Source organism: Bos indicus x Bos taurus, chromosome 22, assembly GCF_003369695.1.
Source record: "Bos indicus x Bos taurus breed Angus x Brahman F1 hybrid chromosome 22, Bos_hybrid_MaternalHap_v2.0, whole genome shotgun sequence".
NCBI classification, from domain to species: Eukaryota; Metazoa; Chordata; class Mammalia; order Artiodactyla; family Bovidae; genus Bos; species Bos indicus x Bos taurus.
Genome location: NC_040097.1, coordinates 43,897,781 through 43,909,748, shown reverse-complemented (window position 1 = coordinate 43,909,748; position 11,968 = coordinate 43,897,781). Strand labels below are relative to the sequence as shown.

Sequence of the window (11,968 nt, the reverse complement as noted above, 5' to 3'; positions counted from 1 at the left end):
CTGCAGCTCCTGGCAGATGGAGCTTGGGTAAGGTCCTTGGGGGTAGATTTGAAAGCCAGGGCAGTATTATGGGGAAAATAAAAGGGCAGAACCCCCAGACCCTCCCCCCCCCCCCGCCCCCCGCAAAAAAAAAAAAAAAAAAAAACACACACAAAAAAGACAGCACTTGGAAATAGAAAATAAGTATCGTTTCAATCTACCAAAAAAACAAGTTATGCAACAGCCCTCAAGACAAGACAGCAAGCAACCTTTTTGGATTGTATGAAACAGTATGAAAACTGTTACACCCTCAAATGTCACAGGTGAGAAAAATAAGGTTCCAAGATGTTAAATAATTTGCCTTAAATCGCATAGCAGAGCCCTGGAACCCAGGTCTGACTCCAAAGCCCCACTCTTAAACACAAGTCTGTAAGGGTTGCCTATCAGTCATGCAAGTACCAAATGGACAGTGTGAGAGGCAAACTCTAGCAATGCCCTCTCAAGCAGATTCCAGGAACCCAGCTCTGTCAATCACTGATAGATTGGCTCACACAAGTGAAGGTGGGTCCTCCACAGACCTCTCTAGTCAACCCCAACCACTAAGATCACCCTTTCTCAACCCTGCGGCTAATGACTGGGCTTCCCAAAAGGTATGCCCTCAGGAGAGGACTGGCTGATTGGAGACCATCCAGTCTGTTCTGATCAGCCAGCAAATTTGGTTTTAGCTCTGAACCCTGGGAGATGGATCCGTGACAAACTAGAATTCTGGCTGGCTCACCCAGGCATTGCTGTCCTGTGAGGGTTGAGTGAGCAGCTGCCATACTCTAGTGGATGTCCAGCTTCACCGCACCTTCACGTGAGCAACAATCACTGCAAAGCTAGGCCATGGCCGTGTGCCCCACAGAAGGGCACACCTAATTCTGCAAGACAGGAGGGGGAGGTCACAGAGGTAATGTCATAAAGGGGATGAGAGCAGTCCCCACCCCCAACCCCTCCTTGCTTTAAACAGTACCTTGTCCTGTTTCAAGAGACCCATTTTGGCCATATGGAAGACTCTTTTCAAAACTCGGCAGAGCCCAACTCTTCTCAAACTTTTCTTGGCATCCTCTTCCATAAAGATAACACCCTGTGGGCTCCCACTGACTTCCATTAGTGAACATGAAACACTTCAATGCACCTCTTTATTTACATATGCAACACTTCCACTGGCCCCCAAGTCTGAAACAGGGATGTCACCCCCCACAACCAGCACAATGGAAGTTACCAACAGCTTGGATACTGGGCTGGTGGAAAGATCAGTCATTGTTTATTCACTACTTGTAATGGCAGGTACTGTGTCAGACTGACATTATCTCCACTTTATAGATTTAAGAAACTGAGGCACAGAATATAAATAACTTGCTCAAATTCTTAAGAATAGGACTCAAACATAAGTTTTTGGTTTTTTTTTTTACTCCAAGGTGTAAGAGGCTTTAATCCTGTCCAACAGAATTTTCTGCAATGATGGAAATGTTTTATCTACGACCGTGTGATGTGGTAAGCATTAGCAGCCATGTAAGTGTTGAGCACTGGTGGGACTGAGGCAATAAATTTTAAATTTTAACTGTAATAATTTAAATAGCCACATGTGGCTAGTGATCAGTATCACAGCACAGGTAGAGGCAGATGTCTTACATCTGAATTCCACCCTCTTGCTCACTAGCTGGGAGATTTGGGGCAAGCTGCTGTATCTCATGATACCTCAGGTTTCTTAGCCATGAAATGGGATTATTTCTCTGTTACATTCTAGCCCACATGAGCTCACTATGTGAAAAGGGTCAAAACTCTATACAGGTAGAGAGCAGTTTCAGAAATGGGTGCAGCCTGGACTGTAATGGGTCTCTCGGATTAGGGCCTTCCAGCAGGGCTACTGTCAGAGGCCAATCACAAGGCTGTCTCTGGTGGGGACCCCCAGGCCCAAGTGCCTGCCACATGGTCTTAAGGAACAGCTCCACCTCCTTTCATCACATATACACACAGAGCACAGACCTCATGCAGCCCCAGAGGGGCAAAAAGAGACTTTAATTGGGGGAGGGAGGACCCACCAGAATAAGAAAAGGTACAGCGAGCGGGGAAGCAGAGGAGCCAGAGCAGGCAGGAGGTCCTGGCAGGGATGCTCTGGAGGACTCACCTCTCCACCTCTAGCACAGGCACTGCACTGACAGACAAGGCGAAACAGCGACCCCTCCCAGCTGGGAGGGCACGAAGCGGCCCCTGAGGCCGAAGGCTGCCTAGCTTCTAGGCCCCAGCTCCTTCCTAGGTGTGGCTGGTGGCCAGCAGTTCAGCCCTTGTCCCCAATCAGTGCTGGGTGGCCAACTGCAGGCAGGGCTCAGGAAGCTGGTAGAGGGTCCCCACCGCTTCTACTGAGCCTAAGGAGACAGGAGGACGAGGGAGAGGAACACAAGCCTGAAACCCCCCTCCCTCCCCACCTGGAATGGCTCCGGGGAGGAACAGTAGTCGCCTTTTGGCTCCAGGCCCGCCCAGACCCACAGCGACCAGTAAGGTACAATCACTGGGACCAGTCACAGCCACTGGAGGTGGAGATTGTTTTTTTTTAAAAAAAAAAAAAGACAAAAAGGTTACAGTCTCCTACAAGCACAGAGTTTTAAGTTTCAAGACATTAAAAAAAAAAATCTGTCCCGGCCCAGGGGACTGAACATCAGAAGCCAGCCTGACCAGGCACATGTGGCCTCGGGGCAGGTCCACTGCTGCTTTGTGGCCCAGCGAGCAAGCACACCACCCCCCTCCCGCATCTAATGCCCACCCTGACCCAGCTCCCCTCCGCTGCTGCTGCCGCTGCCGTCGCTGCACTGCTCTGGGAAGTTAACTCCAGGACGACTTCACAGAGACACGGGGGATCCTGAGGGGGAAGGCCACGAGATCCAGCCAGGTGGTTTAAAACTGTCAAGAGAACCAAGAGGCAGTGAATGATGGTTATTACTGTATCCTGGCAGGCCTGTTCTGGGGAGGGGGGCTGATCTGTGAGCTGTAACTATACTCACATTTCTGTGGGGCAGGACTAGGTCTGAGGACACACTGTGGGCATGCGCTAGTTGGTCCCAAATCAGCAGGCACTGGCCCTAAAACTTAGCATTAGACAAGGCAGAAAAATTATGGGTGACATGGGCTCTTCCACAGCTCCCCTTCGTTTTGCCGTGGAGACACCAAAAAGCCTTGTCACAGTGCCTTGCTTGCTGAACTGAGGTTGCCTTCTGTAGAAATGGGGGCTCATGTGCAAATGCCTGGGGATTCAGAAAGGGACCCAGGAGCTGGTGCTTTGCATCAAGCTCTGAGGGGTCCGCCAAGCAGGAGAGGCCCTGGATATGCTTTGTGCCCTTAAATATCCCCCACAGTGCCCAGACCCGCCCTGGACATTTTATAGACCAGATGCTGTGGACTTCTGGCCCACTTGCTAAACTCAGCCCAAAGATGAGCACTGTCTGGATCACAGTGTTTCAAAGATTATGAACTAGTTGCTATGAATATGAATTAGACAACCTTGAAAAAACAGAAGACACTGCACACAAATCCAGATTCTGAAATTATTTTGATGAAGCCAGAGGGCTGGAGCTGTGTGGTGGTGACCCTCCTAGGGTGAGGCATGTGCTCCCTAGGTCCCCACAGAACCCACCTCACTCATGCACATAATGGCCTGAGCCTTACATGTACCTGAGTGTGTCACCCTGCCAGATGCCATGATACTATCTCAGATTTGTGAGTCAGAAAAACTGAGTCCTGGTACCTTCACTTACTGGCTGAGGCACTTTAAATATGTGACAACTTCAAGAGCCCAGCTGATACATCCATGAAGTGAGGATAAAGATTCAAAGACTGTTTTAGATGTTAAATGAGATATTGCTGATACTTGGCTTTTTGGATGTTTCTTTTGGCCATGCATGTGGCATGTGGAATCTTGGTTCCCTGATCAGGGATGGAACCCGTGCCCCCTGCATTGAAAGTGCAGGGTCTTAACCAGTGGACCACATGGGAAGTCTTTTTTTTTTCCCCTGAAATACTCATATGTACTTTTTCAGCTGTGTTACTATAGAAATGCAATTACTGTAACAACTAAATGACTACTGAATGAATGAGCCAATACTAAATTGGGACAAAAACTATTTTTCATTTTCTTCAGTTGAATTTAGAGGCCTGCCCGTGCCCTGGCCACATAACCTTTGTGCTATAATACAGGGAGAGTTTACTATGTACCAAGTGATATGCTTTATACACATTTCCTCATTTAATGCTCAACTACACTGAAAAGGTATATACTAATTAACAGTCTCATTTCAGGGTTGAGGAAACTGAGGCTTTGTCAAGAAGTTCTGTAAGATGCCTGAGGAGGCAGTGGACCCGGATGCACACAAAGGTGGTCTGACCCTGCCACCTGTGTGACCTGAACAAGCGTGCTCCCCTGGGTGCACAGCACAGCTACTCTGTACACTGCCTGCCCTCGGTATAATTAAAGCCCAGGGGAAGTGGGTTTAATTTCCATTTTTAGGAGCCTGAGCTCCTTCTAGGCTGGACCTGTATGCACTGGTAGGAGTAAACACTACTTCTACCATCTAGGGATCATAGTCAATTCTGAGTGGAACATGTCAACAAACCAAAGACTGTTTGGAAAAAGAAGAAAAAAAAAAAAAGGTGGCATGCTGTGAATGTCTAAAAAAGAACTGTGTCATCAGTTCATTAATGTAAACAATCTGTCCTCCTCAGAGGGCTGCAGTCCTTTCTGTCAGGAAGGCACAAACAACTGAAGAGGGATCTGTAGGACTTAAGCCATGAAAATGATGGAAAACAGAGCGAAGAAATCATGACTTTAAGCCTGAGAAACAGATGCTGAAGGAAACTATTCGAGTCTGTTTGAGAAGTGGAATTATACTATGATTAACCGCCCTATATTCCCAGAAAATTCACATGTGGCTTTAACTTGACTCACTCAGGGACGAACAAGATACATGGAAGGACTCTATATATTCTGAGACGTAGAAATGAACGACTAAGAGAGGCACTACCCAGGGCCCTGGAGATGCTCTATAGCTCTCCAAGATGAACCTTGGGGCCCTCCCACACCAAAGCATGGGGCTGACCTGCTGCCCACCAGGGTTCCTAGAGGCCTCAGAAAATATTTATGCACAGTTGGCACCATTTCCCCACCAGATGCTAAGTTCTCAGCACAACCTTTAGGTCTTTCTACTTCTGTAAGGAAACCAGGAAGGCCACTCCACTTACATTCTTAAGGAACTCCTCAGCCACAATGCGTGCACGGGCATTGACAGACAGCTTCATCTCACTGATTTCTTTGTCAATTTCCTCCATGAAGTGGATCACAAAGTCCACCAACTTGTGCTTATACATCTGTTCTGTGTGGAAGTTGGTGATCAGAAAGCTGATGTCATACCCCTAGGGAAGGAAGACAGTGGAGAGGAGGGAGAGAATCAACATCCTGGGGCACTTCACTGGCCAGGCCCTCTATGTCACTCAGCCACATGCTTCCAGCTGACCTCCCAAGCTACACACCCTTCAGGCAGCAGCCCATCTGCTCTGGTGGCGATGTGTATGCTGGATCCAAGGAACTAACAGGTGGATCAACTGATCCCAATTGAGAATTTTGTCTGGCAGACTATCTGTGGTATAAACAATTGTGTTCAGAATGAATCAAGGGAGAGTGAAAGGACTTGAAATCTTGTTACAGAAAAATCTCATCAAACAACAGGAACATTTAGTCCAGAGAGAAAAGAAAATGCTGTGGGAGGACGGATTGAGGTTTTTAACTATAGGTCAAACTGTGTAGAACAGCAATTTTATTTATTCTTGGTGGCCCTGGAGGTTAGATCTAGGAACAGGAGAGATTTTAGCTCAGGATAAGGGCGAGTTTGGCCAACAACTAATGTGTCTGACAATGGTGTCCGCTGCTCTGTGTGGCAGTTGCTTAGTCACTGACCGGCAGGGAGTTGAGCAGGCAGAGAATCTGTAGTGAGCGCTCAAGTACAAAGTCAGGCAACAACTGACCCCATATTAACTGTGGCCTTGAGAGACTGACTCAGTTGGTGGCAGAATTTAGAATTCTGATTCGTCATGCCCTTTCTGCCACTACACTATAGGCTCTGGGAAGGTGAGCAATGCACCTCATCTTTTTTTGCCTTTTCCACAGCTGAGACAGACTCAACCTCCTAAGCTGATTCCCCTTATTCTTACTCCAGCCAAAATGAAGACCAATACTCAACTCAGGCTGTGGGTACCCTACAGCTTGAGGAGCAAGCAATCTCAGTTTTAGAAACAATCCGAGGCCACTAGCAGTGGACTCAGTAGTGAACTCTGGGTATTACCAACACATGGATCACACACCTCCACTGGTTTCCTTCGGAGGATAAAGAAGTTCTCTGCTCGCATCATCATGAAGCGCATGAACTTGTGACATAGAATCTTCTCGATTTCATCAGCCTGGTAAAAGCAAAGAAGAAATGTGTTTCCCTAAAGTCATTCCCTAAAGGCCAATAGAAATTTGTAGCCTGGTCTTCTGACCCCAATTTCCCCCACATTCGCTAGAGACACTGGGGTTGGGTATTGAAGTCTGAATCATGCAGTAACTGGTTGCCAGCTAAAAGGAAGGTCCACTACATTAGAGCTCTCCAACTTAATGGGGCATTATCATGATCTTGCCTTTACCCATTCCAGAAAGGTAACTCTGACAAACCCAAATCTTATTTTTTTTTAACTTAAAAACACATTTTGGCCACACCATGTGGCATGCAGGATCTTAGGTCCCAGACCAGGGATCGAACCCAAGTCTCCTGTAGTAGAAGCCCAGAGTCTTAACCACTGAACCACTAGGGAGGTCCTGGCAAGCCCCAATCTTTTATCCAATCCTTCCAGAATCCACATCTATATTCAAATCTGCCCTTTCCAGTCTCATTTCACTAATGCTACATCTTCCAGTCAGTGATACACACTATGAAGAATGTCAGATAACCTTAGATGCTCTCCACTTTAATAACAATGAACATCAAACAATCCCCAAAGTTTTTCCCTGATGAACTCTCAACATTTCTGATGAAAGAATTTTGTATTACGGGCTGGCAAGACCTTAAAAGCTCCCAATATTTATTAATCTCCTCTTTTAACAAAGAGCAGGCACTAGGGATAGAGCTTTCCGGAGGCAAAATTCTAACTCTGCTTTATTTTCAATGTGCTTGTATTTTAGTGTTGTCCTCAATTCGGCAAGGCATATTGTTTTTCTTTTTATGGTAAATTTAAGTAAAAGAAAATAAGTTAATTGAAAGAAATCTATTAAGTAAAGAAGTAGCCAAGTGGTCCATAAACATGGAAGAAATAATGGGGGTAGTGGGAATGTCAGACATTTGTGAAACAATGAAGAAACATTAAACTACACTTCATTTTCTTACCCTAAATCTCACTTTTGGAGTTTATGGCTATCAAATGGATACCATTACTACTTATTTGTCTGAACTGAACTTATTCTTCATTCATTAGGAAGAGTTTTATGACCTAACACCAAACTGGCCCATAGCCCTGGCTGCTACATTACCTGCCGTCTAATCCAGAGCAAAGCCTAGAAGATAAGGCTTTCCCTTTATTCTACTGATCTGGTAAGTTTAGCAAATCATTTCCTGGAAAGAGAACCTGGGTTTCATTGCACCCTGAATCTGGCATGTTGACCTCTTACAGAAGGGGTCCCTGGCCTCCCCAGGGAGGCAGGGGATCTAGGGTGAGCTTACCTGTTTCACAGCAATGCTGACCCTGACAGAGTTGATGGAGCCTTCAATCAGAACCTTTTCCTTTTCATTCCTGCTGATGGTCACGGGTTGTAGCAGGAGCTCTTTGCTACTCCTGAGAACACAAAATGACAGAGGTCTCTGTACTATAAAAGAACAGAATGGTCAGGGAGACTCCATGGCAGGTTCTAGAATCACTATCTGGGACCACAGAGTCCAAGGAATAAGAGACTCACAAGCAAGGGTGCTCCAAGATGGGGGCCAGAGAGCATGTTCTCCAGCAGAAGAGCACAGGCTCTAGAGTCAGGGTGAAAAGGTTCTGAAATTCAGCCTCCTTTGTTACTTCCGTTGGGCAAGTTATCTGTTGGAATCTCAACTTCCTCATTTGAAACACATCAAAAAGGGTCAAGTGTGTAACAAGTGAGCCTGGCACATTGTAGGAGCTTTACAAATGACAGCTCCTATTTTCTTAACTATGGGCAAACCCATACCCTGTTTAGGGAATGAGAGAGCCTGCCCCTTAGAGATAAGGACAAGCTAAAATCAAACAGTTTGGCCTCCTCTAATAATCAATCCAGAATAATTCACTTATTCAAAATTATGACCCCTCTCAACTCAGTTCCCATTTTGATGCCTCTGGATCCCTCTGACGGTAGTTAACGGTATTGGTGGTGTCTGTGAGCTATTATCCTTTAAAAATGCCTAGTGGAAACCATATATGTTAAGTAGCATAACAGGACACATTTTAACATCATGTCAGTTTTCTTACATTCAAATCATATCAATTTACTGTGGTAACAATCCTTATCTCAGTTGTATATGTACCAGATTAAACGTCAATGGGGAAAAAAAATTTACTTACAAAACATAAATCAGATAAAATAATCCAAAGTATAGAATATTTGTAGTAGGGGATGGGAGTCCAGTTGTTTGTTTGTTTTTTGAGGGGAGGGATCCTTGATCTTCAAATTTGAGAAGAGCAGAGATGGCATCTGAGATAACTCAATTCTCAAGTCTTCTCCTTAAATTGCTGGAGGGTTCAGTACCTCCTTGGGAGATATTTCCCAAATGGCCCTATGTTGAGAAGTCACAACTTGTGTCAAGCAAATCTTGGCTCCAGAGTAGCTTCTCCCGAGTTTTGTCCTGTCAACCCACTGAGACCCAATTTTCTGAACTTCAAATTGGGAACCATCATTTACCTGGCAGCAAGACAAAAAATGTGAATTGTAGTTGTTGTGACAACTCCAGGATGGAAGTTTATGGCCCCCTCTGACAACAGTCATCTCTGGGTGCTGCATCCATCACCCCCTAGCCCCTTTCCTCCCATACCTGACTTCTACTTCCGGCTTGTTGTGTCGTTCCACGACCTGGGAGGAGAAATTCTCCAGGCAGAGGGCAGCCTGCAGTGTGGCCCGCACGGCACTCAGGTAGGGGCGGAGAGTGGCAGTCTGGAGGAAAACCCCAAGGGACAATCAAACTCTGTCTCACAAAATCCGCTGATCCCATAGTCCAGCTACACAGGAGCCAGGCAGTACTGAGGTCCTTGGCTCTCAGACACTACAGTGAACACAACAGACTAGGCCTTCAAGATGTCTTTCATTTTAAGTCTAGAACAGTGGTTCTCAAAAGGAGACCATTTTGCCTACTAGGGGACATACGGCAATGGCAAGACAGTCTTCATTTTCACAACTGAGGTTGGGTAGGAGTTATTGGCACTGAATAGACAGAAGTCAGGGACACTGCTACATAGCTTACAATGTACAACAGAATTATTCAGCTCCAAATAGTGCTGAAGTTGAGAAACTGTGGTCTAGAGGCACACAGGTGAATGACTGTCTTCAATCTGCCCTTTGAGTCAACAAATGTATATATCTATAGTGTGCCAGGCACACGAGGGGTTGGGAATTCAATGACTAAGACCATTTCTACCCTTACATAGTTCAACCGGGTCAGGGAGACAGACAGTTAACTATGATACAATGGGTAAAATGTGAAATAGTTAAGATTTACAAATCATATTTGCAGAAGAAACTGGTTTTGATTTGAAGATGGAAATAGCATTAGGAGGATTTTACAATGATAAAAACAAAAATGATATTCCCGGTAGAGGAAATGCCATCTAGCAACAAAGGACTATCTTCAATTCCTTGTATTAGCTAAAAGTTCTTTCTCACCCCAGGCCTTCACACATGCTGAACCATCTATCTTGCAGGTTTCTCTCCCCCTTCTTTGCCTAAGTCATCCTTTAGATCTTGGCTTATTCAGAGAAGGCCTCTTCTTTCCTCAGAGGTCCTTCTGGACTTCCCTTTTCATAGCACTTATTATAATTTACGATAATACACCCTTCAAATAGCTCCAAGAAAAGTAATTTTCTCCTTTACTAAACTGAAAGCTCCATGGTTAACAGACCATATCTATTCTATTCAAATTTACATACCCTGCAACTTGCTCAGTCAGTACCTTTCCTATACACTCTTACTCAGTTTCTGTACAATAAGTGAATGAATGAAAAAATAACAAGATTAGAGTAACAAATAGGGGCATTAAAGTAGAAATGAGTACAATGTTGCCAGGAAGCATTTTAGATTCAATGGATGAGGTTGCAAATGGTGGTCCACAGATTCATGAGGAATCTCAAATGCCAGGCTACTGAGTTTAGCTCTTCTCTTAAAAGTGATAAGGAACTTCTGGGGCTTTCTGAGGAGGAAGTTACACAACTACAGCTGCATGGAGACTTTGTGGAGAATGGATTGGAGGAGAGGGAAGTGACAGAGCCAGCAGAGAGGGTTATTTAAGTCGGGTAATGAGAGCCTGGCCTGGGGCAATGAGGGACAAGCAAGATTGTATCTGTCAAAGGTCATAGCAAATCTGAAAAAGGTACATTTTAGGTGGTCAACCCTATGACGTCTGCCCTTTCACAAATGGAGTAAGCACCTTGTGTAATACTTCAACAAGTATGCTGTTTAAAAAAATCAAGAGGCATCCCCTCAGTTAAACAACAAAAACAAAAAGAAGATCCCAGGTTTCTAGTTGAGGTAAGAAAACACAGAGCAAGAATAAGGAATACAAGAGAACAAGCAAATTTAGGGAGAGGTGAGTTTTAATCCAGACGCCTAATTTCAAGGTGTCTTCAAGATATCCAGGTGAACCTTCAAAGAGAGCTAGGAAGGCAGATTTAGAAGTTATCATAAATTATATGCTCATGAAGACCTGTACATTAAATAGGTATCGACAGGAAGAGGATAAAGAAGGGGAAGGCAGTGAGCCAAACTCTCAATTGACGTTCAGAAACACCCACAATTATCAAAAGGGATGACTTCCTGAAAGGGAAAGGTCAGCGGCATCAGAGCTTAACATTCCATATTAAGGCTAATACGGTTGAATTCTGACCAGGAAAGGGTCTGCGTGGAGGCAGCAAAAGAGAGATCCTTCAGTGAGGTAAAAGTATGAGCTGGTGGCAACGTGAGGAGTGGGATAAGGAAGTACGGAGGCTTCCCTCAGAGAACTGTGGGATCAAGCAAGCGAGAAAGAAAACAGTGTATTTAGTGAAGGTCTACTCTGCGTAGAGAGGTATCCCTACTACATGCCTCAGCGGCCCTACTACGGGCTATAAGGTTACTACGTGCCTTCGAAGCGCTACCACAAACCGAGGAGGAGTCACTTCTGGCTTCCCTTCTTGCCTCAGTATCCCCCACCAGCTTCAAAGGACAGAATAGGACGCCTCAAAGCCTGCTTCTTACGAACGCGTCCCCCGCTCGCCCCTTCCTCACCTCAGCCCCTGCCCCGCCCTCTTTCTCCCAGCCTCAGGGTACCCCCGCACCCCCAGCATCCCTCGGCCCAGGGCCTCTCCGTTGCAAAGTCGCATCTCCCCGAGACCCAGAGCCTAGAGACAGAAGAGTGGGGGTCCCTGGCCCGAGGCCCGGCTCTCTCACCATCGCGGGCGCTGGCTGGGCCGGAAAGCGGAAGTGCGGAAGTGGCCAGCCCCGCGACGCCTGCCCTTTCTCCAGAAGCGCAGCCGCAGTGTCCGCCCGGACGTCCGGACCGTACCATCTGTGTTCCGAGCGGGGGAGGGGGAAGCTAAGAACATTTGGTCCCTCGGAAGTTTTCCCGTTAGGACTGTCTTAGTAGCTTTAGGCTCCTGAAGCTTAAAATCAGTACTCAAGCTTCTCCCGTTCCCCATGGAGCTCTTGCTTGTGACTTTGGCTTTCTCGTCT

The 11,968-nt window shown here is 46.0% G+C and overlaps 1 protein-coding gene across 1 annotated transcript; it reads right to left on the bottom strand.

The window, feature by feature from the left end:
• Window positions 1-2,008: 2,008 nt before the first annotated feature.
• ARPC4 (actin related protein 2/3 complex subunit 4) lies at window positions 2,009-11,871 on the bottom strand. Its single transcript, XM_027522331.1, has 6 exons — window positions 11,687-11,871; window positions 9,084-9,202; window positions 7,758-7,869; window positions 6,367-6,462; window positions 5,251-5,421; window positions 2,009-2,919 (listed from the first exon to the last, which is right to left on the bottom strand). Exons 1-6 carry the CDS (start codon window positions 11,687-11,689, stop codon window positions 2,914-2,916), a joined length of 507 nt encoding a protein of 168 aa, XP_027378132.1. The 5' UTR covers window positions 11,690-11,871; the 3' UTR covers window positions 2,009-2,913.
• Between the last annotated feature and the right edge of the window lie 97 nt (window positions 11,872-11,968).

What these genes read in the sequence shown, in the direction of transcription:
- ARPC4 (XM_027522331.1), bottom strand. An exon ending in TCAGCATTGCTGTGAAACAG is followed by an intron (nt 6,463 to 7,757) that starts GTAAGCTCACCC and finishes TGCTTTTACCAG; the next exon opens with GCTGATGAAATCGAGAAGAT. An exon ending in TCCGAAGGAAACCAGTGGAG is followed by an intron (nt 5,422 to 6,366) that starts GTGTGTGATCCA and finishes TTCCTTCCCTAG; the next exon opens with GGGTATGACATCAGCTTTCT.